Source organism: Taeniopygia guttata, chromosome 5, assembly GCF_048771995.1.
Source record: "Taeniopygia guttata chromosome 5, bTaeGut7.mat, whole genome shotgun sequence".
Taxonomy (NCBI): domain Eukaryota; kingdom Metazoa; phylum Chordata; class Aves; order Passeriformes; family Estrildidae; genus Taeniopygia; species Taeniopygia guttata.
In genome coordinates this window covers 1,274,491-1,300,600 of record NC_133030.1, presented here as the reverse complement: position 1 = coordinate 1,300,600, position 26,110 = coordinate 1,274,491, and the positions used below count along the sequence as shown (strand labels likewise).

General features: G+C 36.2%; 1 protein-coding gene across 14 annotated transcripts in view; it reads left to right on the top strand.

Moving 5' to 3' along the window:
* LOC100224227 (anoctamin-3) overlaps window positions 1–26,110 on the top strand; it is a 169,587-nt gene that overhangs the window by 131,416 nt on the left and 12,061 nt on the right. For 13 of the 14 annotated variants that reach the window (XM_072929406.1, XM_072929408.1, XM_072929407.1 and 10 more), the window contains 13 exons: window positions 325–431; window positions 1,885–1,940; window positions 4,269–4,390; window positions 5,666–5,800; window positions 9,863–9,959; window positions 10,832–10,892; window positions 17,195–17,277; window positions 18,205–18,345; window positions 18,696–18,860; window positions 19,860–19,896; window positions 21,931–22,042; window positions 22,719–22,776; window positions 24,954–25,051. In XM_072929406.1, coding sequence (XP_072785507.1) covers window positions 325–431; window positions 1,885–1,940; window positions 4,269–4,390; window positions 5,666–5,800; window positions 9,863–9,959; window positions 10,832–10,892; window positions 17,195–17,277; window positions 18,205–18,345; window positions 18,696–18,860; window positions 19,860–19,896; window positions 21,931–22,042; window positions 22,719–22,776; window positions 24,954–25,051 — 1,272 coding nt within the window. The remainder of the gene's footprint in view (window positions 1–324; window positions 432–1,884; window positions 1,941–4,268; window positions 4,391–5,665; window positions 5,801–9,862; window positions 9,960–10,831; window positions 10,893–17,194; window positions 17,278–18,204; window positions 18,346–18,695; window positions 18,861–19,859; window positions 19,897–21,930; window positions 22,043–22,718; window positions 22,777–24,953; window positions 25,052–26,110) is intronic. The other variant, XM_072929403.1, reaches the window with a different exon arrangement.

The window sequence follows — 26,110 nt, the reverse complement described above, 5'->3', positions numbered from 1 at the left end:
ATGGATATGTATTTTTTAATAGTAATTTTGGTGGATCCACTGCACAACAACTGTCAACTCCTAAGTAATTTAAATTTAAGGCCACCACTGTTACTGAAGGTCTTTATTGAATTAATTATATCCAGAACAGAAATTAACTAGGTAATAGGATATTTTTGGTTTAATATGTCATAAGGATAACTTTTTTGGACCTGCTGTAATGGTGTATAACCTTATGTCTAAGGAATGTAAACACCCAATAAATCATTGTAAAAAGAAAACACTCGGACAGCTATGTTTCAACATTTTTTGTTTTCAATATTAAGATATTCATTATTTTAATAGCTTTACAATAAACAACAAAGACAGCTTCTTCAGCAATTCCACAAGAAGTAGAATTGTGCATCATATGCTACAGAGAACTAAGTATGAAGATGGAAAATCCAAAATGGGTGAGAATGCTGTATTTTTTACCAAACCCAAAGCTATAAAATTTTTCATTGTCAATTGCCAGGAAAAATATAATTTGAATGAACTTAGTTTTTTCCTGTTCTTGAAAGCTTGTCATTGACTCAGTAACAGAGTTGAAACAATGTCCCATCATTTTCTACCTAAATATCTCCATGAAAATTTGTAATATTTTTCACTTAATTACTCATTCATTAAAATAAAATGGAGAGATTATCATAACTTTAAATTATTGAGAGCTACAGTAAGGGTTACATATACCTCAGAAAGCTGACAGTGTTTTCAAGGACTGATCCTAGTATTTCAGCTTCTATCCATCCCTTTCAGTCTGGTAGAATCAATATGTGCTACACTTCATTTATTTGAGGTGTAGAATCAATGTGTGCTACACTTCATTTATTTGAGGTGACTGTGTAGCTAAGAGACAGCTGATCTAGGACTGAATTCAGTTTATATCAACACTCATAACACAATAATACTTTTTAAGAAGTCTAACTACCAATTTTCATTTTCAATGACCAGGGGATGTTTGCATGATTTTCTGGTTTTTCAGTGGGAGTTAAATTAAAGATTAAATATGCAGAGGCTTGGATGATTCCAATTACAGAAAACTGTTGCTTGAATTTCTGAACAAATGCAGTAGTAAGAAAACCAGGAAGAATAAGTATTCATATCTAACACCTTCACAGCTGTTGATGGCAAATTTCATTATAAGATTAGTATAATATGAATATTTGAAGAGTATAATATGAATATTTGAAGAGACAAATCTGTATTCCACCATACCTACCTGTTTCTTGAGGAAACCTTTGGCTGCAGATTGGCTCTTAAAGGCTATTGGATATTTTTGTTGAACCTATCAATGGTTGTTTATTTTTCCAATTTTTATAATCTGGTTTTAGGAAGAATCTAGGGACTGATTCAAAATACAGTAGTCAGTCTGGCACAGAGCACTGCTCTGATAGAAAATTGTCAGTTGGCTTATATTTAAAAATACCAGGTTTTAGCTGGTATTAAATCCCTACCTAATAGCTTTTAACCCTGCAGGGGTTTCACTGCCTCAAGGATTGTCCATCCATACCACTTTGTGTATATCAAATGACACCCATAAAATCTGAATTATGTGCTCTGAAGAATACAGTGTGAATGTAACTATCTTCTCAGAGTCAATCTGGTACAAGCACTCAATCCTGAGAGAAAGTTTTTGGGCTTTGGTGGTTTGGCAAGTTGCTCTCTAGTTTGACAGAGCCAAAAATCTTAAAGGATCAGCAGTACCTGCTAGAGTAGTTGGTGGGGTTATTGATTGTCATCTTTAGCAGCATTCTTATCATTTAACACTAAGTTCCATTCTCCAAATATAACTTGAGTATTCACGTGACTTGAAAAATGTAGATGAAAAATTTATATCAGATCTAATGCTTTTTTGTTTTTTTTTAGGTATTAATAGGTTACTAAATAATGGAACATATGAAGCAGCATTTCCACCACATGAGGTAACCTGGTTAATTTGATTTTCAGTTTCATATTTGGATTGAATCTTCCCTTAGTGATTTGGGATCTTACTTTAATTCTGTCTTGCAAACTTTTAATTTCGTATTGTAATTTGTTGATGCTTCTTTTGTTTATTTTACTTTAATATTGGCTTTTAAAATTTTCTGTATTTGGATATTATAATAACATCCTGGAACGTTCTCTGGTTGGACTAGGATATTATAATTATTTTCTGATTTTTATGAACTGGACATTGCCTGTTGCACTCTTAAGGAGAGTATCAGTTGTTCCAAATTGTTCCAGTTAGTTGTATTAAATTATTTTTGCTTGTCATTTACAAAAGCATTTGTTTTTCTAATAGCTTTATCACAGTTGGTGAGACTGCTTAACTATGTCCTGTTTAGTATTTTAAGAATAGTTCTGGATAATTTCTACTTGGCAATACTTTTCCCAGTAGTTTAAAAGTCTACTAAAGACTGTAAACCCAAAAAATGAACTAAAAACCTGTGTTTGACTTAAGAGGGTTGTCAGAAAATATTCTAATGTTGAAAATAAGAAGCAAGCCACACATCTTCAGTCTTTGAAATGTTCTCAGGAACATGGTAATTGCAGCTCTGAACTCTGGGTGTTTCAGCTGAATATTGTGACTTGGTTTTGTGTTTCAGAGGCTTTACAAATGGCTGAGAGTAATTTTTAAATTATTAAGTACTTTATTTTTAATAATTAATTACTAGAAATGCAGAGAAGGCGTATTTTAGATAAATAATGTAACATCATTGTTAATACTTCAGCTGTGCATTATTGACTTCAGGGGAAAGCTGGCTGTACTACCACAGAAGCCCGTGAAGCTTTCTCTGGCATCAAAGCCATGCTGTCATATCCATTTTATATGTTGCTTTGTTATGGCATAACCTACTGTTTCCACATCTCAGTAAAAATTAGTGAAATCATAATTTTAAGCTACTCTTACTTTAATTGCTCCTTGACTGATGCTAAGGACTAGTGGTGGATTTTTTTTTTTCCCCCACATGAACAAATAAGAGTGAAAATTCAATCCCAGTGGTAATGCTGAGACTTGAACTCTTTTATGGATAACAGTGCAGAAAGAAGTGGAAAACAAATTAAAACATGTAATACTAGGTAATGCTTTGCAGTCATTTTTCCAGCCTGCTGTGAGAATAAGTTGATGTTCTCTTCCTACGTGTTCTTAGATGCTGCAAAGGTCACACTCAGTGCTGACATCTTTGGTTTGCTGCTTTGCTGACTGTCAGGAGAAAGGAGTAGACTTGGACTCTTTGCAATATTTAGCTTTGGTTTTAACTCATTCTTAAGTCAGAGAATCAGCAGATTGCAACAAGCTGATGGTGTTCTTTGAACTGTGAGGAGTGCTCAAGATTTCAAATGCCTGATAAAAATCTTAATGGCTTAGTTACCTGCATCTGCCAGGGTCAAGAAATCTGTCTGATCACTAACTGAGGTAGGTGCTAGAGAGCTCTGCTCTCTTCACAGGAAATTACTCAGCTCACTTGCAGTCAATTGATGAAATATTTTCTTTACCATAGCTGAGTGATGGAAGTTTTTTTTGGGAAAAGTTCAACTAAAGGATATATCCCGCTTCAGAACTGGAGCAAAATTACAAATGCAAGAGATTCTGCTCAAGATTATTCTAGCAAATGTGTGTGATACCTTTCGACTGCCTAGCATGAGGCTATTCTTTTAGTCTCTTAGGTGGTCTGTAAATGTCAGACTTGGCCTGGAAGGATTCCTTTTGGATCGGACTGATTCTGTTTTGCTTTTAATGCCTCCAGAGTCCTATGTAGTTTCAGAGTAATGCCATTTCAGTTTCCTTCATCTTAGAAAGTATGTACCACAGAAAGAATATATTTTTCTATATGTTCAACAATAGTGAAAGAAAGTGTTAGAAAATGTCTAGGAGAAGAGAGCTGACATACTAGAAATTTCTAAAATTTTATAGAAGAAATAAAAATATATCACAAGCATGTCTTGAAGAATTTAAATAGGCAAAAGCATATAAGTAGGCATCTATTAGTGAAATAAAACCAGAGCTGACTACTTATTTAAAGTCTTGTATTAATATATTTCAGTCATTAATTATTAGAGAAACTGGCCATTTCAGAAGTTTATGTAACCCTGCCTCTTATGTCAGGCTTACGTTAGCTCCTGATGACATATTCCAGATGTGCCCAGAATAAGAGACCTATTTATTAAAGAACATTTATATTAAAATTATAATCAAAAATATGTAAAAAACTTCTTCATTTTCCATAATGCCTGGTAATGTACTTACATTTCTTTGTGTTTTTTCTCAGGGAAGCCACAAAAGCAGGCATCCCATCAAAACACATGGAGCACAGAATCACAGACATCTCTTGTATGAGCGCTGGGCACGATGGGGAATGTGGTACAAATACCAACCTCTTGATTTAATCAGGTATTAGTACTTTGAAGATTTCCTCTGGTACAAAAAGACTGGCAACAGTGGCAACTGTAATCATAAATTCCTTATGCTTTCCTTATAGCATTTAGTTAGTCCCTATTATTGGATAAGGCTGGAGTTCTCTCGGTTGCTTATTTTGGGTGGTCTTTTTTAGGTTAATTTCAAATGAGTCTGCTTGAAGAACATGTAGTTCCAACTGCTCAGGAATTTTCAATGTGAAACTTAAAATACAAACCCATAATGTGGTCTGCTGATCAGAGACACTTGTCCCTTGCGGAGGGCATCTTTGGAAGCAGACTCTTATCCACATGGACAGTCAGAGTTAGCAGATGCAGAGGACTTAAAATGTAACCTGATTTTAACCTTTCCATGTGGGTTTAAATAACTCTTATTTATATGTCTTAGACTTAGTGTCATAGGTTACCAAATGTAAAATAAAGAAATACATATCATTTAAGTTAAATAATGGTGATGTTTGGGTTTCACAGTTTCCTCCTCTGACACTGAATACCAGTAATTCAATCTCTTGCTGTAAGTTTTTATTACTGATCTGAATCATAACTGATTATTGGTAGATTATATGTGTGCCATGGGACAATTTTATGCTGTAACGTCCTTGATTGACTTTCCGATCACTGCTATTTCATCTGTTCTAGCAATTGATACCCGAGTTTTGAAGAATTAAAGTTCAGTCTTCAGCTTGTGGTTTCAGAGCATTGTTTTCACTAATATTAGTTGGAAATGTGGCATATTATCTATGTATGATTATCTATCATAAATGGTTTTTAAATTGAATACTTAGGTCATACTAACTTTATCCCTTTCCAGATTTTTGTGTCTGTGTACATCCATCTATCTATCTATCTATTGATCTATCTATCATCCATCTATCTATCTATCTATCTATCTATCTATCTATCTATCTATCTATCGATCAATCTATCTATCTATCTGTCTATCTATCTATCTATCTATCTATCTATTCTACATTTAATAAGGTTGCTACCAGTCCATCTACACAGTCATTGCAGGGACATGAAAATTACAGAGGCACTACAATTATATCCATGTTCTCATAAATCTGCAATTAGTGTCACTAAAATACTATGTTAGCCTGAAAAAAAACCTGTTTGGTAAAGTGACAATTTTGCCATAAACTTGTAATGATAGTTCCTTGTTAGAATTATTCTACTACTGTGGCAGTAAAGAGAGATAGAGGTCACCATAAAATTTAGTTTTAAGCAATATATGTGTTTCCTTTTCATGTAGGCGATACTTTGGTGAAAAAATTGGACTGTATTTTGCCTGGCTGGGATGGTATACTGGAATGCTTATTCCTGCTGCTCTGGTTGGGCTCTTTGTTTTCCTCTATGGATTATTTACAATGGATTCCAGCCAAGTAAGGTAAAATTCTATTTAATAATATGTAATACCCTATTGTTAGTTAAGAACAGTCTGGCACAACTTAGATTGCTGTACTTTTAAATGTTTTGGAGGTATGGTAATAATGTAAGAATTACCAAAATAGAATATTGGGTCTTTGAGTCAAGTATTTACACTTTGTACATTTGTTTTGCATCAAGCCAGATGTGTGCTGCTGGAAGTGGCCATTCTTATCACTCCATTGCAGTGATTCCCACTAAGAAGAAACAGACACGTCTGTAAGGACCAGTGCTCATGTCTTCACTATTGCAGATACTGCAGTAGTGGCTGATCTAATTAAGGCTAATGGGTGAAAAAACAGCCATATTCCCTCATTACCTTCATCTTGCTGTAACTTCCAGAGTGTAGTAAAGTTACTAAACTTCAGCTTCTGCCTATGTCTTTTTTTTCCTTCTTCATTAATAGTGGCAAACTTGGACTCTAACAAAATTCTTATCTGTGCCAATGTAACTTGCAGCCAGGAGACTACGCTTCAGGGAGATTGCAACCAAGTTTTCAAGTTTCCCACTTTTGTGATTTTGCTCTGGGAAGGGTTTATGTCAATTTAGATGTGATGAGCATGCTCAAGTGGTGACAGTACTGCTGGGAACTCTCTGAGGATCCACTGTACTGCAAAGTATTCTGTTAGCTGTTATCAGACAGTATCAGTATCCGGTCTTAAAATTGCAGCTGTTGCTCCAAGCAGTTTGGGTGCTTAGGCTGTATGTACACTTGGAGTCAGATTTTATAGAAAATGTTTCTCTGCCTTTCAGCAAGACTATATTCAAGTTTTATCTAAGGAGTTTTCTTTAACTTCTATTTCACAGTGAGTTATTATATTCTACAATGCTGTTAATGAGCACTTTTAAGCTTGCTTTGTACAGCAAACTCCTGAGAAACTGTAAGAATTCAAACCACATTAAATACAGCTAAATGCAATAAACTTAACAGCCAGGAAATGATTCTATCTTTAAGATACTGTATTAGAATTGCTTTTCATCATGAATGTCTTCAAAATGCAGTGGATCTCAAGTTTGGGATCAGACTGTTCTTAGAGCACAGGGGCCACAGCTGTTGAACTGTCAATTTTGTATTCGTCACATGTACAATGGCACAGTTCCAGCAAAGGGGGAACAAGGGGCCATAATCTACTATTATCAAGATATAGCTTAGTATTTCTTCCTTGTGCAAGTGTGTCATTGGCAGCTCCCTGAGAGAAAGAACAACATTTCTAATAATTTCATTATTTCAAATGGTAAAGCTATTATGTGCTTTAATATCATAGAATCAAAGAATATCCTGGGTTTGAAGGGATTCACAAGGATCATTGAAGTTCAACTCCTGAGCCTGCACAGGACAGCCCCAAGAATCCCACCATGTGCCTGAGATCATTGTCCAAATTATTTGTGAACTCTTGTCAATCTTGGTACTGTGATTTCCTGGGGGATCTGATCCAGTTCCCAGCTGCCCTGTGATTGAAAAACTGAAACCTCCTCTGACACAGCTTCACGCGTTCCTTCTGGTCATGTCACTGGTCACCAGAAAGGAGAGGAAGCTGTTGTATTGCTGTGAGATTCCCCCGTCAGTCTCCTGTTTGCCAGGCTGAACAAGCCAAGTGATTTCAGCTGCTCCTCATATGGCTTTCCCCTCTAGGCTGTTCACCATCTTTGTGGCCCTCTTTTGGAGACTCTCTAAGAGCTTTATATTTTTCTTATATTGTGGCTCCCAAAACTGCACACCATATTTGAGGTCAGGCTGCACCAGCACAGAATAGGACAGGACAATCACCTCCTGTGTGTCATGTGCTTCTTGCAGGAAGACTTGCCGGTATGATTCCTTTTTAACAGAAAAATGCAGTTTTCTTCCTTGCTGAAGGTTGCAGGGTCTTGTAAATGAGCACAGAGGTAGGTTAGCTTTTGAGTGTTTCTGTCCTCAGGTTTTTTTTCCCTTTTCTGTTGCTTAGTAGCTGCAGCATAGACAAAGCACATTGGAGTTTGTCCCTGTGGGGCTGGTTGTATTGGGTCTCATCCTGAGGCACCTCAGTGTTGTGCTGAGGTACACAGTTCCAGCATGCCTGAGGCTTCTGGCCTTTGTGTCAGAAACAAGAGACTGAAAGTTTGGTAAACCCCCATATAAGCCCTATATGCCTAAAAGGGAAGGTGAATATTCCTATATTTATTATAGCTATCATTAGCCAGTGTTCATTTCAAAATACTGCCAGAGAATGGGTTATTGCAGAAGTCCTAACCACGTGCTATGTGGCAGCCCCACATCTGGAATCTGGATGTGTTAATTCTGTGAAGAAGGTGCTACCTGCCTTTGGCTGTGGGAATCTGTGCAATCCCTCTGGTCAGTTGTGACACAGCGCTGTCCAGTGCATTGCTACAGCCATGTAAGAACAGCTGTGAAATGTGAAACTCAAGCTGATTATGCCTGGCCTGATAAAATATATGTAGATATTTTCTGTATCACCTTGTGTACTTAGGCAATTCTAAAGGCCACTGATAACCGATACTACTCCTTGCCATATTTTTTTACTAGTCCTAGATGGTGTTAGTAAGGATTAGACAGAAACTTCATACCTAGAGCAGACAGGAGTCATCCATTAACAGGTAGATGGACTGCACACATGTTCTTATTCTTGCTGTACTCTGGGACTGAGAGATTATTTATCTGGTGTTTCTGCATTCTTTTAAAGAAAATTCTAGATAAGCATCTGTAAGAGTTTTAAAATCTATCATTTGATTTTAAGCACTGCAGCTACCACCATACACAAATGCAGTGTTCAGTGGCAATTTGGAAGAAACAGAATTGGGTATGTGACTTTAAAAAAACCTAAACACAGGAAACCCAGTGGAAATTAGAAATTGAAACACAATGTTAGGGCATTATGGCAATGTCAGAACTGGCATGTTGCCTGAGATTCAGTATTGTCTACTGAACACTGTTTCATGTGGAACAGGTTTATTACACCTGTTATGAGGAATCCACAGCTGTTAGGAAGTGTTTATTTAAGTATGATAAATTCCATCAAATACCCCTATTTTTTTATCTCTCTTGTATACTACAAAATCTGAACTTAACAAATTATCAAATAAGTTTTGCAGAAGGATACTTTCCTCAGTGATGTGCTTTGACCTCTCAGGCACAGGAAGTTGCCATGAGCCCACCTGTAGTGGCTGCAGGCAGGAAACTATAATTTTCTTTTTTTTTCCAGATGCCCAGCACAATTTCAGTAGAGAAGTAATAAGCAAATACAGGAGTATGTACTGCCATAGAACCAAACATTGCTTATTGTGCCAGCCATAGGTTTTGTGCAGCAGTAATTTGAGTGTGATGCAGAATGATGTCACATCTAAGAGTTAGTTTGTCTTGTTTTTGACTTGTCCAAGTACATGCCTCTGCTCTATGCTCAGGGTCTGCTAACAGTTGGCTCTTTGTATCAGGAGCCCACCTCAGCACAAGGCCATGAGTCTCTTCCCACTGTGTAAAAGAAGATTCTCTGTAGTTCATCTCTGGCTGCCACAGTCAAGCTGGAAATTGAAAAGAAGGAAGGGTATCACCAAAAGGGAGCAAATAACCCCCTCTCCTACTGACTTTTGCCTCTTGTTAGTGTGTCTCTCTTCTTTGCAAAATTACATACAAATTATATTATTTGATTGAAATCAATGTAGATATACTGGTGTTGTCTATTCTCTGAACATTTGGTATCTTATAATAATTTAGGAAAATAGTCTGCAAATGCATTTGAAGGGTAGTGGACAGTTTTTTGGTTTTCTGTTTGTGATATCTGGGAGAGAATTTGCTAGTGTGAGAAGTGTAACATGATGTCCAGAAATATTCTGTAGCTGTATGGCCCCTAGTGTTCAGGTTCCTGATTTGGGATTAGGCTTTCCAAGCCAAATATTCACTTTTCATTTATTTGCCCAGTTTTGTGGTGCACGCACTGTGGACAAACAGAGGATATAAATGTCATAACCTCAGAAAATCTTGTGAATGCTGGAAGTGTTTTTATAACCTTTACTTTCCTATCTCATACTAAAGCAAAGAGATCTGCGAGGCAAATGAAACCATTATGTGTCCTATGTGTGAACGCAATTGCACACTACAAAAACTCAATGAAAGTTGCATATATGCCAAGGTAATTATTGTATTATTGCTATCAAGATAATTATGATTGTATAATGAATGGCTGCCCTTGTTTCAACCAAGTTTCCTGAAAAACATGTTATTTCTCTACAGATGTTGTTTTCAGCCTTTGTAATAAATCTTTCTAACAGGGGAATGCTCTGAAATGATCTGGGGTTTTTCTAAAATTGCTTTCTGTGAGCATTTCCTTATTAATAAATTCTTATTATTTGCATCAACTTATTAATTCCTCTGTGAGGACTCCATAATAAAACTTTCTGTAAGGTTTTTCCTACTTTCCTCTCTAACTATCTTATTATTCTGTTTCCTTTGCTTACTTTGTATTTGCACTTTTGCTCCTGCTTCACTCTGTCAAACTAATGCAAAGATTTTATACAATTAAATATTTTGCTTCAAGAAGCTATCCTTGAAACTTAAATAATCACACCAGAAATTGCAAAATACCTAGTTAGAAGAACAAAATAGAATCAAGAGACAATAAGTATATTGAGGGAGAAAAGAAGAGTTTTTTTTAGCCCATAAAAACTCTAAAATAGAAATGGTTGAGATAAAGTTTGACCTACCATATGACAAGAATTCTGGATGAAATTTTAACCTGTCTGGACATAGACAAAACAGCTCATTGTATGTGAAACAAAATGACTAGTGATGCATGAAGTGATATTCTGGAACAGCAGATTTCAAATTATACTGGAAGTCAGAGTGTGACATTGACAAACCTTGGTAGAAGAGACATGCTGGTAGGACTACTTAGGAGAATGCTTAGCTTTTGTTTTCTGACACCCGTTATGTATTCTGGGATTATTTGGGCCAAAGATGAGGTGGCATTATTAGTTTTTCCTGATGTATTAATTTTTTATTCAGGTTACACATTTGTTTGATAATGGAGGGACTGTCTTCTTTGCAATTTTCATGGCAATTTGGGGTAAGTGCATTTTTACTTGGCTGTTGTTATTATTTTTAGTTCACCTGACCCTTTTATATGATTACTTGACAAAGGAGATTACAGCTCTTGATGAAAGTTAAAGGATTATGATTTTACCACATAAACAATTTTTTCCATTTTCATTAATCTAGATTTCTATTCTAGTAATGGTTAACACCTTTTATCTAAATGTATGTATGTATCAGCTAATGTTATGATTTTCTTTAGGGCCCTAAATGTCTTTAAGCCTGAATTTTTTATTATTTAGGCTAAAGTCCTTTTAGAGGAAAACATATAGGTTGTGTTACTGATCTTGAGCCAATATCAAAATCACATCTTGTAGAGGATTCTTACAGAATAAATGAGGATGGTTTTATGGGAGCTAATTAGAGGAAAGTATAGGAAAGGTTTGAGGTTAAGTGCTTACTGGATTTAAGGTATTTCCATTGAAATTCTTAGTCTGAATCTCTCATTGTGTTTGCCATTGCATATACAGTGTTGTGCAGCTCAAAGCCAAGCAGGGGGATGTCCACAGGGGACACTGTTGAACAGGAGTTACCAAAAACAGTCCTGCCTCTTGTAGGTCAGTGTAATAGTGCCATAAAAGAGATTTAATGGGCCCAGCATTAAATCCTCAGTAGAATTAGCTTTCACTGCAGCTAATAGGATTTTGCTGCTGTTCAATAGGGAGGAAGAACAGAACCAAAGATGATTGATTCTACCAATGAACGTGTTTGTCTGTGTAAGCACTGAGAAAATGACACTAGTTCACGTACACAGAGCTGTCTGCATTCAAGCCAGAGTTTCACAGTTTTGAATGAAATGGTACACAACAGCTTTATTTTTGTAACGTGTATGAATAAGTATTAATTACTTTAACTTAAAGTGAAGTAAGAACAAATGTCACAAATTTTGGAGGCTGGCATGGTAAAAGCAAGTAAAAATATACAAACAACCACAAAACATCATATAATTGCGTGGACAACAGAAGCACATCCCCATACATGCAAAAATTATGATTGGATTGTCAAAAATCAACATGATATAACTAAAGTTTGATTACTTTCCTCATTGATATTTCTTCATTTACCATTAATCTTGCTATTACTGTCTTCCAAGTATTAATTATTACTTTCAAAAATCCCTAAAATACAATGCATTTAATTATATAGTTACCAGTGCAGACAGCACAGGTGCTTTTTAGCATCTCTTAGTCTCTAAAGTCTCCTTCAAGAGAGCTCTTTCCATTTTCATCTGAGGCCAAGATTCAAGTGTAAGGAGGAATTGGCTTGTATGACACTGCTTTACCACAGGAAAGATGGCATTATATAGTCTAGGGAAGGTGAAAGCTGAGCATTATATTTTTCTCTTTTTTCTATATTTCAAGCATCAGAGTGATATTCTCATGTAATATACGTGAATCTGTCTCAGATTTTCAGTCTGCTACCAAACATGCTGGATACTATGTTAGAAATCAAGTTCTGGTATTGATGGGACATACGCTGTTTTTATTACTGAACTCAAAAAAAGGGCAAGATTGCATATATGGACTGAAATCTTTCCTATTTTAAATAAATACCTGTTTTGCCCATATTCAGTATGACTGACATAGTTTCTCTCTGGCGTGTATGTGCATGTAATTTACTCACATATTGAATAAAATCTCATAGCAACATTCACAGACAGTGAGATAATTCCATTCCATCAGTGTGATCCAGAGTCTCCACACTAATTAAAGCGTTTTAGCAGAGCATATTAACAAGGACGTATCCCACATGGGTAGTTTGCTCTCTGCACTTTATTTTGTTTATTCTATGCCTTTTCAATTGTTTCTTTTACGTGTTCTCTCATTCTATTTAGATACACCTGGTAATTGCAAACAGATAAGCTATGCAATTATTTGCATTATACTGCTATAATTTTATTCTTTAGCTGGACAGAACTGGACCATGCTTTTTAGGATACCTATATATGTATCAGAGATAACTCCTTTCCTCTCTTGTTAAGTATTTCTTCTATCTAATCTATACTGACACATTTAAAATAATTTCTGCAGATCTAGCCTGCAATTCAAACAACAGATCAGTTTGACAGAGGAATAGAAGCTTGTCATCTTTTTTCCCATTGATAGTGATACTAAATCACTGTCATGTAGTCAAAGGTTAGATGTAACTCATTTTACTCAGTAATTCCATTCTCCCCAGCAAACTTCAGATAATCCAAGTTAAATAATCCAAGTAAACCTAATCAATCTTGGCATATTCACTGAAGAAGGTCCAAATGTAAATTTTGGAAAACAATGACCTGAGTCGTTTATCAGATAGAAATTATATTAGGATAGTTTCACTTCATAGTAGTGAAGTTGAGGATTTTTTTTTGTATTGATACTAAAATATCATTGTAATCCTAGTCAAATTTTTGTTTGTTACATTGTTGACCAAAGTTACACAAAGCAGAATCTTACCTGGGTGCTATTTTTCTATAATATTTCCAAAAAGCAAGTGTAATATCCTTCCAGGAAAAGCAGAAGTTGATAATTTCATTACAAAGTAGAAGAGTTATGCTCTGATACTGGGCCCTGTCTGTTGTATATTGGTGTATCTTGTGATTTTTCCTTACTTTTCAAGACATTGTTTTTACAGTAATGGCTGTAAGGTAACAGCGGCCAAGTTGTTTTGGAAAAAATGAAAAGGGTGTAGATAACAGGCAAGAATATAATCTGAAGCAAGCATTGCGATGAAGGATGGGATGGTGTGATGTCAGCCGTTGGAATGCCATCAGATGGGCACCCTGCATTGTCTTCCTCTGTCTTGTCTTCTGTGAGGCACCTCTGACTCTTATATCATTCAAGAGAGCTGTCTTAGTGAAGAACTGAAGGAATAACATAATTTTTTTTATATATGACTTGAAAGATTTGAATCTCTGTCTACTGGGTACCTCATGATTTAATTCAGCAGTCCCTCACATGTAAGTCCAGTTAACTGCTTTCCGACATATGGGAGAGCAAATATCAGGGCCCTGATTCGTGTTATTCTGAAGATAACTCATGTCCTTCTAGCAACACCCATTCAGTTGGGTGACCACATGGGTGGTCAACTTTCAAAGTGGCTTCTTAATCTGTTGTTACGTCAGGAGGCCCTTGTAGCTGAAGACACAGAAAAGGCAGAACTGCTGAGCTTCTTTGCATTGGTCTTCCCTGATGTGACCAGCCCTCAGGAATCTCTGTCCCAGGTGCCCAGGGTAAAAGAAGGTCAGTTTGCTTGTTCAAGCACGATTGGTTAGAGAAGACTTAGACAAACTTGACATCCAGAAGTACATGGGCCTTGATGGGATACATCCACAAGTGCTGAGACAGTATGGCAGACACCACAGCTAGGCTGTTCACAAACATCTTTGAAAGGTCTTGGTAATCAGGAGAGGTGCCTAAAGACTGAAAGAAAGCTAATATCATCCCAGTCTTCAAGCAGGAGAAAAAAGGACACAGGAAACTACTTACCAGTCAGCCTCACCTCAGTCCCAGAGAACTGTAATCAGTGACACAGGGTCTGGCTGGAGGCCTGGTCCTGGTGCTGTCCCCAAGGTTCTATACTGGTCCCAGTATTGTTTAACTTACTCATCAGTGACTTGAACAAAGGGGCAGATGCCCCCTTTGCTGATGACACAAAGATGGGAGAAATGGCCCCAGAGTGCTGTGCATCCCTTCTGAAGGACCTCAACAGGCTGGAGAGATGAACAGAGAAGAACTGTGTCAAATTCAACAGTGGGAAATGCAGGGTCCAGCACCTGGGGAGGAATAACCCCATGCACCAGCATGGGCTGAGGACTGACCTGCTGGAAAGCAGCTCTGTGAAAGAGGAGCTGGGGGTCCTGGTGGATGACAAATTGTCCGTGGGCTAGCAGCGTGCCCTGTGGGCAGTGAGACCAATGGCAGGTTGAGGTTGGAGATCCTGCCGCTCTGCTCAGCCCTAGTGAGGCACATCTGGAGTGCCTGGTGAGGCACGTCTGGAGCACTGTGTCCTGCTCTGGGCTCCTCATTTCAAGAAAGACAAGGAGCTCCTGGAGTGATTCCAGTGGTGGGCTATGAAGTTGATTAAGGGACTGGAGAGTCTTTCTTAACAGGAAAGGCTGAGGGAACTGGGCCTGTTCATTCTTTAGGAGAGATGACTGAGAGGGGATTTCATCAATATATCTAAGTATCGGAAGGGAGGTTGTTAAGAGGATGGAGCCAGTATCTGCTCAGTGCCAAACAACAGGACTAGATGCAATGAGCAGAAACTAATGCACAGTAATTTTCACCTGAATTTGAAGAAGGACTTCTCTCCTGCTTTGCACTGGAAGAGGTTGCTCAGAAAGGTTGTGGAGTCTCCCTCACTGGAGGTATTCAAGAACTACCTGTATGCAATCCTGTGTCATATGCTTTTGAATGACCCTTCTTAAGCAGGGAGGTTAGACCTGGTGATCCACTTCCTTCCAATCTTAACCATTTCATGATTCTGGAACAAAAACTTATTTTCGTAAGAAAATTCCATGGTTCTATAAACAGACCTCATACTCAGAAGGGAATAATTCAAGACCACTTTGCTATGGAGTGAAGTAATGCAACATATGCGGATGATATTCTCAAGGCAATGTTTTCTGGGCAGACAGCAATTCTAAGAGGATGCTAAAGATTTATGCTCTCTTGTGAAGAATTATAACTTTTACAATTAACCTGCAAAGTTGATGGATAATATTTTAATATTTTGTGGCCTTGATCAGTGAGTGTCATATGAATGCTTCCAGGAGCAAATTGAAAATTAAATCAGTCCAGAGGTTATGAATGAGGCTGAATTTGTGTGCAAACTTCTTCTGCAATACAAAACGCGAAACTCTGTATTAGGCATTAATTTTTCAGATGTTAGATGGAGAAGAATAAGAAAACTTCACCTTGAAGTCACATGATTGTAGTAGGTCTGCTGTTCAGAATATGTTGTTCAGTGAGGTTTTGGTGAGGGGTATTTTTTCTGTATGTGAAACAGATTGGTATCATGCAGTTTTTAACTCCCACACATGAGCTCTCATATGACAGCACAGTAAATTCTATAGTAAGTTATTCTTCAGCATCATTTATTATTTGGATATTCATCTATATGGGTACTTCACCGCCTGAATGAAGGAGATTTATACCTGGAAAAAGTAACTATTTTGTCTTCAAGCCTCTCCTACTTTTTTAGGCTTTTTCTTATGAGTGGTTTTATAGAGTGTTTGTGTTTTGGTTTTTTGGGGGGTTTTTTTTGAGATTTTTTTTGTTTGTTTGTTTTGGGCAAGGGGCAGCGGGCAAGGGCTGCTTTTATTAATATGTTAGTTTGGGTTTTTTTTATTGAGTTGTGTATTATCCCCAGTTTAGCTTCTTTGTATATAACACTGTTAAGAGCAATGTGAAGAATGTATATTATATAAATAAGTGATGTATAATTATGTAGATATAGGTATAATATATATAATTAATTATGATAAATAATTATGTATCGATTATGTATAGAAACCCAAAAAGATATTAAACATAGTACAGAAATATAGATAAAGGTAGGAATATGTGACCATCCTGTTTATTTTGAGTTAGAAATCCTTCTTCTGTGCAATTGGCTTTCTAGAAGAAGCAAATTTTCTTACTTCCCATTTGAAATAATGATTTTTCCAAGGAACAATTGGACAATTCTATGTTTTGTCAGGAATCACACCCTAAACAAGGTGTCTTATCCTCAGTGGCAGACTACAATGTTCTGGAAATTTGGAGTTATTTAAAATCCCTAAGTATATGGACAATCTGATTATGGTCTCACACCTAGATTAGAAATAATTGTCTAAAGAATTATTCTAGTAGCAAAAGTGCTGCAGTATAAAACTGTATAGCTTGGAAAGAAGTGAGATTGTCATATTTGAACTGAATAAAATGAGATTGTTCTTGGCTCTTTATTAATAGATATCACTGTGTATGTGTTTCTTTGTTTCTTCCAGAGAAGATTCTATGTTTTGAATAAAATGAAAAGCAAAATTATGAATTTAAAGGGATGGCAGTGTCTCATGTTGACATGTACCTATCTCTGTACAGCTACTGCAGACAACAAAAATATGATTTTCAGAAAACATTGCTAAATAGTGTTTTAAATTTAATAGGAATTATCATAAAGCTACTTAGAGTTTTCAGATTCTATGAGGAAAACTGTCAGATAGTGGCTAATGATATGTTGCATTGCTGATTTTCTTAAGATCTGCATGGGCCTTTTCCCCCCCTGTAGCTAAAGTACAGTTGTTTTCCACAGCAACAGTCTTTCTAGAGTTTTGGAAAAGACGGAGAGCTGTGTTGACTTATGATTGGGACCTCATAGACTGGGAAGATGAGGAGGTAAGAAGAAACAGAAATAAACATGTAAAGCCTTGCTATCAGCATGGTTAAAGTCTCAATATCAGTCCATATTGTATGTCAGTCATCTGAGTTTGTCATTCAGATCATATTTGTATTGATAGTACTAGTTGCAGAATGCAAAGGTATGCTTGAGTTTGTACAAGGATACCTTGCCTTTTCCAACTAATGTTATAATTCCAAATATAATTCTACATTTATTAAAAGTATCCTTGGAAAAACTGAGTGCAAATACTTCCCATAGAGAGGACAGGAGCTGCTTCTGATGTCAGCACAGATGCCTTTCAGCTCCATGGTTTCTGGTTCTGGAAATTCCTGATCCTGCATAAAAATAGAACCAAGACAAGCAACAAGACAGAAACTAGCTTTTGTATCCTTGGAGAGGCATAGCTTATCCCTGAATATTCTGCTATCAGCATCAGCAATAATAATTTTTTTTTATTCCATTAATCACTAGCAAGCATAGCTGTAATTTCTCTATATTGGTGATTTAATTGCAGCTTAAGTCAATAGACTTCACTTGTTTTACAGCTTGGATGAGTAGATAGAAGCTGGTGGCTATTTTTAATAAATGCTCTCATAACACAAACAACACCATCATAATTGGGCCTAATTTATAGTTGTGTTATCAATTTTCGCAGACAATCTAGTGTCTAAGTCAGCAATGTGACCCATGATTCTTTTTAACACCCACACATAGTGGTGAAGGCTCCTGTGGTTTCTGTTCTTTGTTGCTCTCTGGTACTGCTTCCAAGGATTTTCAAAAGAGCAAATTATTTAGGTATTTGAGTTGTAGCATTATAAAAAAACCATTAATATCAATATAATGTTCTACTTTGTAGCACATGTATGTCTGGTTCTTGAGAGAAGTAAGTAATACCGCAAATGGAATCCACCCTGTCGTTCCAGGAAGAGCTGCGTCCCCAGTTTGAAGCTAAATATTCCCAAGTGGAAAGAGTAAATCCCATCACAGGAAAACCTGAACCTTTTCAACCTTTCCCTGATAAACTCAGTCGACTGATGGTGTCTGTCTCAGGAATATTCTTCATGGTGATGTTTAATGATATTAGAACTATTGTATTGTAATTCATCTTATTCTGATGTAAATAGTAACTCACCATGAGCATTCATTAAGATTAGTGGATTTACATAATATAGGCAAAATTGATTGTCTTACTGGTTGTTCAGGGATCTCTTTGTTTCACAAGATGGAATATAGTTATATTGGAAAAGAATAGTAAAGAAATGTTTTAACTCATCTTGGTTTTTTGTTCTCTCAAATTCTGCTCTCCAAAACAAATATCAATCTTTAAAACACTTGTTTTATTATTTCAGTGGATATTATTTCACATGTGATTCCTTTTGTTCTAATACCTCTACTCATAAATACATACCTGTAGATTTCACTGGTCCTTACTGCAGTGTTTGCAGTTGTGGTCTATCGGCTGGTAGCCATGGAGCAGTTTGCTTCTTTCAAGTGGTATTTCATCAAGAAGTATTGGCAGTTTGCAACATCTGGCACTGGAGTCTGTATCAATTTTATGATCATCATGTCACTCAATATTGTAAGTCTTCTGTTCTTTTAAAGGAGCAATTAATTTAAAAGAGTGATTTTTACAAGCTTACTGAGTTAACCATGTATTAGATATATACATGTTCATGCAGGTGTGTATGAAGCTAGTATTGCAGTGGATTTTCCTCCTCTGATACAATGTTTGTTGATGTTTTTCTCTAATTCCTCCTTAATTTGTCACTGCACATCTTCGCTTATGTCACCAAGTTACAGGGGTAAAGATTGCTGCTTTTCATTTGTATTTTTTTATTATTGCATTTTGCAATAGATTTCTAATTGGAACTACATTATTTTCTTGACTGAGTATTTGGTTTCTAAGTTGTTTTTGATTGATGACTTCTTATTAAAATGCAGCTGTGATATCAGTGTTGCGCAGTCCTAGAATCACTGTGGTATATGATTTTGGTGTCTTTTCTGTCATGTAACAGCACAGGTTTAATAATTTGCTCTTATAGCATTACACAGACAGAAACTCTTATTTCAGCTGCATTATTATTTATCATCTTTCTGTTCCCATGCAAGCACAGGTAAAAAGGAATAATAACCCAGCAAACATTGGCTGGAATTGCAGGAATTGCACTCGCTGCAATAAGAAATAATTCTTCCAATAAGAGTCCTCTAGTTATTTGTGTTATTATATATGATCACTCCACATCATAAAACATATATTGAAGTGAATAAGCAAAGCTATCAAAAATAACTTGCTACTCATAGTATAGTCAAGGAAATATATTTCAGAGTTGGCAACTGCCTGGGGCTGAAATAGATTTAAAATAAAGACCAGAGATAGTCAATATATATAGAGGAAAGTTTTCAGTACAAGGCTGATCCTCAGCTAGTATCCGTATTCATGGAAAGGAGAACTGTCCTGCAATACCTTGATGCTACAGAGCAAGAGAATACCATGCTTTTGATGTTTGTTTTCATTGTGGATTTGTCATCACAACAGCCAGGTTGTCCTGTACTTACAACCACTTAATTTCTTTTTTAGGTGTATGAAAAAGTTGCCTATCTCCTGACAGACTTAGGTATGTAGGTCTTGACTAATGGTGTGGTTTTTGCTGGCTGTGGCATATATCTTTATAGTATACTTCTTTATTTACCTTTAAAAAAGTGTTTTGAAAACTTCATCTATGAAGTATGTTTCTGGCATTTCCCTAAGCAAGTGAGAAATATCACAGAAATAAAAGAAATTATTATTTCACTGAGGAAATAAAATAAAACTAAGGAATTTATTCTTATACTTCTACTTTTTGTGTTTCATAGTATACACTGAAAAATAGTAATCTCTTTTTCAAGCAAAAGTCAAAATTTATTCTTTCTTAGCATGCTAAGGGTTTTTTTTCCATTTTCCCCAAATCCTTATTTTTTATTCATTTTTAATTTGATCTTTCAGATGGAAGAGAATAGGTTAAGATAAAATTAAGTTGTCCCAGATAAAAATGTTAAGTCATGAATTTTAAAGTAGCTCCAATTCTGTAACATTAAAGTTTTATACTGAAGCTTCTAGTAATGATTCAATCGCGGTCATAAAGCTTTCTAGATTATAGAAGACAAGAAAGCAAAGACAGAATTTAAGATCTCTGGCTGTGTCAATGTGTTACTATTTAGTGTTTCATTTTACATGCTCACTTTTAGTCCATGTCAAAATACGCAAGTGATCTTGTCTTGGTTAAATTCCAGCTGGCTGCTTAAATTCCACAGCTCCCTCTTTTGGTTAAAGTAATGAGATGCTCAAAACTTTATAGTGCTTCACCTAACAGGCAGTAGAACAGATTAGAAAAATTTAGAATTTATAGTCAACTTACTCAAATTAATAAAATATTTTAAAGTATTCTTTCATATCAAAATTATTTCTATTCATTTTAATATATTTTTATTGTTATGTGTCATAGAATGGGAAAGAAAATAATTAAGTGTATAAGCAGGTTTTTTCCCAAAATACATTAAATAATTTTTTTCAAAAAAGTTTTCCTGAATTAAGCATAATATGGAGCATTAGGTGTTTCAGGTAGGTAGCTACTTCTTCTTTCTGAGGTGTTTTACATCAGAAGAGGACAACTTTCTGGAAACAGCTGTCCTTATGTAAAGCTTGTAGTATCCTGTATATTTCTATCCAAATTTAGTAATCTGTAGACCAGAGTAGTTAAGTAGTACGAATTTTAACTGACAAATCCGGGCAGTGTAGACTTAAAAATAATATGCTTTTACAACTCACATGCTTTAAAATTTCTACCAATGTACTATATTCCAAGTTTGATATGTCCAACAAAGATGGATTTTATAAAAATTTATTTGTAAACATTATCACCAAATTCTAATTCAGACATAAATAATGTTCTACAAACCTTAAGGAAAGAGATCCAGGGCAGTGCAGACCCACATGGAACACTTGTAGCCCTACTATACATTCCTGTGTTTCTTTCCAAAAGAAGCCAAGAAAGAACCTCTGTCCTTTGCTCATTGAATTATAAACTGGCACTCCACAAGCATTATGAAAGGGAACTCTTGAGGATGAAGTAAAGGTTTTACAGAAGTATTTAGAAGCTGAGAAACTTGGATGAGGAATCAAGTAACTTTTAGGTGGTTCTTTCACCTCTGATTCCCTTGGCAGCTCTACTGATTCCAAGTGCTTTCAGGTTTTTTGGGGTGTTGGTTTGTTTTGGTTCATTGGTTGTTTTGGGGTTTCTTTGTTTGTTTTGAGATTTTGTTGTTGTTTGGTTTGGTTTTGTGGGGTTTTTTGTGTTAAATTTTTCTTTTGAATCAAGATACTTTTAAGATAAAAATTCGCCCTTGTTTCCAAATGTTTTCATGGAAGTGAAACAGGTATCTTCCCATAGTATTATGATTTATGCTGAACTAAGGGGCTTCTATCTACTAGTTTCCACATGGAAACAACATAGTCTGAGGTGGGGCAATGCAGAGAAATCAATTGCATCATGATGGGGCACCATGGCTTAAAACCATCCCTTGTTTTGTTAGTGTTGATTGATTTGTAAGCAAACTTATTCATAACTCAATTTCATCTTTGTTTATATAATGTATATTGTGTCTTTCTGAAGAGCACCCTAGAACAGAATCTGAGTGGGAAAACAGCTTTGCCTTGAAAATGTTCCTCTTTCAGTTTGTCAACCTGAACAGCTCCATCTTCTACATCGCCTTTTTTCTTGGCAGGTAAATTATCTTTCCCAATTGCACTTAAAAGAAAACTGGCACAGAACTCAAAATCTTCACTAATTTAATAGATTGAAGAAAATACAGTAACAGTTTGAACTGTAAGGTTTAGGTACTAGTTGGTTTCTGGGCATAATTAAAACACCAAATTTTTCTAGATGTATGTAAGGGTTGGACCCTTGAAATGTTTACTCATGAAACTAGAGGGTAAAAATTCTACTTTCATTATGGGGGTGTAAATGACTTTCCTACTAAACAAGAACACAGAACTTTTGAAAACACAGCCACTTCCTAGTTACATTTCCAAGAATGCATTTCTGTAAATAGTAAATATTGTCTGGCAAACCTTACACAAGAGTAGAAAGCGAAAATTCTGGCTCCAATCTTTGTGCATATCTTTATGTTAGAGCATGAGATACAGCACAGATCTAACCTCGCTTCATCTTCAGTTCAACTTTGTTATGGTCACACTTACCATTCCTGCAGAACCTATAGAACCTTGCAAAATGGTGGTCTTTGTTTGCGTTCTGAAACTTCCATATCCTATAGAAACCAGATTTAAACCTGTGCGATTTATTCTGTTGATATTTCCTGAATTCAGTGGATGTTATGAAACAGCTACTGATACAGATTGTTTCTGGAATGTTCACTGAGAAACAGAAATCTTATTTTCCAGATTTGCAGGCCGCCCAGGAAAGTACAACAAGCTTTTTAACAGATGGAGGCTGGAAGAGGTAAGCAGTCCTGGTTTGTGTTCCTGTGGCATTTCCATGAGTAAAAAGGAAGTGGTTGAAGCTCAGTTTAAAGATTTTATTATTCCAAGTGCAGCAAATACTAAACTCTTATTTCTAGCAAAGGATAGGATACACGAGATGGGTTTTTCCTTCTCTGTTCTCCAGTGTGCTGAGTGACCCTGCCCAAGGTCACACAAGTTATTTCTGCCTCTGCCTTAGAGAAAAGGCATCAGTAATAAGCCCCTTACCTCACAAGCCCTGGGAATCCTACAAGATTGGAATCTCCTGGTACTTAGAATTTTTGGGTAGAGGACATAAATATAAAGCCATCAGCTTTTTATTCAACTTGATAATTTTCTGTAAGCACAGAAAAAGAATGGATCTGTTGGAATGGGTCCAGAGGGGTGCAAAAAAATGAATCGGAGGGCTGGAGCGTCTCTCCTATGAAGGCAGGCTGAGTTGGAGGTACTCATCTTGGAGAAGAGAAGGCTCCAAGGAGACATTAGTACTGCCTTTGAGTACTTAGAAGTGTTTGTAAGAAAGAAGGGGACAAACTTTTAGTAGGGCCTGTTGAGACAGGACAAGGATTAATGATTTTAAACTAAGAGAGGATAGATTTAGACAGGTGTAAGGAAGAGATTTTTAAAAAAATTATTAGGATGGTGAGACACTGGGACAGGCTATCTAGAGAGGTGATGGATGTCTTATCCCTGGAAACATTCAAAGTCAGGTTGGATGGTGTCTCTGCCCGGTTGCGGCCACAGTGTGGAGATCTCCCAGCTAGCATGCTCCCTGTGGCTGGAGGGCATGACAGGAGTGGCTGCCCCCATATCTTTCCCAAGACCTCTAGGGTGGCAGTGCTCACAGGGGTTGGCAGCTCCCAGGGCTGGCTGTGGTGTGGGTATCACAGCTCCCAAGCAGAAATGATGGACTGAAGCAAAGAAACAGAGAAAATTCATACAAATTCACTTGTATGAATTCCAAGGTAATTTATTTCCTAGGAGGGTTCAGGGACAAGTAAGGCACAGGAATGAAGGTGGCAGCACATTATAAAGGGGGGAGGGTATTAGGGGTGGAAACAGCTCATGTCCAATGGGGAGCCACTGGGGGAGGAGAACACAACTGGGATAATCCAATGAGGACAGTACAGGGGAGGGAGCAGGCTTAACAATCCAATGGGATGCTGGGGAAGGGGCAACACACAGAACTTTCGAGAACCAAATGGGGGTGGCTACAATGACAGACAGGGGAGGTGGGCAGCACAACTTGGATTGACAGAACCTTTTAAGGATATGAGGGGAGGAACATGGAGTTTGGCACTTTGAAGGACAACTAAGTGGCGGGGAAACAACCTGGGAGAAACCATTGTGAAGGGAAGAAATAGGGGGTACGAGGAACATACCAACTGAAACTACATAACATTAAATGCCTAACTCTTAAAAGAAAACATAATAAAATCCTATAAAAATACACACCGCCACAGGATGGGACTCATCTAGTTGCAAATGGCCATACTTATTGCAGGAGTTTGGAATAGATCGTCTTAAGAGGTCCTTATCCAACCTAAAATAATCTATTATTCTATAGAATTCTAAAAGGAGAAAAATAATATTTTCAAAATTTAACTTGAATGTTAGAATTGCAAATCACCAGCATGGTGAAATTTCCTCTTTTCTCTGAAAAGATTTCTTCTACTGAAACTTGGTAGCACAGAGTAAAATATCATAGCTTTGTAGTCAATTAATTGAAAAATAGTTCTGTAATTACTTAACATTTTAATATGGCTGTACACGTGTATATATAGATAGATAGATATAGATAAAATACCAGTACCAGAAATTCTCTCTTTAGACTTAGATTATTGCAAATGATATATTGCTCCATTTTTTTTAACTGAGTAAGTACTTACTGGTCTAAGTGAAATGGTCTGTACGTTATATATCTAGTACACATACCTTTAAATTAGGCAATATGATCTAATATCTAACAATATGTCAAAAGGTTGTTCAGCTGAAGTCTCTTAATGTTTATTTTATTAACCTTTATTTTAATATTTTGGCAGATAAAGATTAGTGTTTTTCAACATATATACTTAATATTTTTTATTTACACTCTGAACAAATAAAAAAAAAGGAGTTCTCTGATTTTAGCTGTTGATCTCTTCCACTTCATTTCAGTGTCATCCTAGTGGCTGCTTGATAGATCTATGCTTACAAATGGGAGTTATTATGGTTTTAAAACAAATGTGGAACAACTTCATGGAACTAGGCTATCCGTAAGTTCAGATGTTAATTTTGAAAACAATAATACATGTTAGCATGATTCAGTGCTAGGGAAAAATGGTATTATGTTTGGAGAATGTTTTCACACATTGCACCTCAGATATTGTCACTTTATTCCTAAGGAAAGCATTAACTTCTGCTCTAAGATAAATATTCTCAGGGTATGTTAAGCATCTCAGTTACTTACTATGATTTCATCTTACATAATAAGGAGATGTTCAGCCTCTGAAATTACTAATGAGCTAAGAGTCTTACACTTCCCTTGAAGGTGAAAGAATATATGTCCAGTAAAATATTAATCATCAAATATTGATGAAATTGAAGTCTCAACCTTGAAAATATGTTAGAAAGGATTTTGCTCAGAACATGCAATTGCAGTTGTTCTGCACATGAGGGACAACGTACTGTATGTTGTAGAATGAAGATTTTTGAAATTGAGAAACCTACTTGAACTGCCAGACTTCCTGTCTTCTCAGCCAAGGAGGATGTTAACTTTGTCTAAAATTTATTTTAGAACATGCTTGTATTCTGTTACGGAAAGAAATGTTTTGTTTTGACAAAACCATTGTTGGCAATATAGGCAATAGTTTATCTTTCAAACAAACTAACAAACTGCTGTTCCAGTAGCAAGAGAGATCTAGAGCCCAACACTAAATTAGCTTGAGAAAAAAAAGCAGCCTTTTTATAAAAATACTTACAAGAAAGTTATTTCCCATCCTTAATCTCTTTTCCATGTCTGGAAACAAATAGTAGTCTTTAGTTGGTCCATATGTCAGTACTAGATAATTTTTTTCATTTACATAACCTTTTAATTCATGAACCTACTATCTCTTTAATATTTATAACTACTTTCTGGAAAGATCTTTGCAAAGCTTTATGAAGAATAGTCTTAAATATTTCCACCTTCATTCAGCAACACCTTTTTAAATGCTTTTTCCTGCTTTAAGAAAATAAATATTCTGTAGGGCATCTAGATCTTTAGGTTTGTTCAAAAATATATGTATTCTATCATTCAGTGTATTTTACTATGGCGTTGTTACTGAATTCCACTG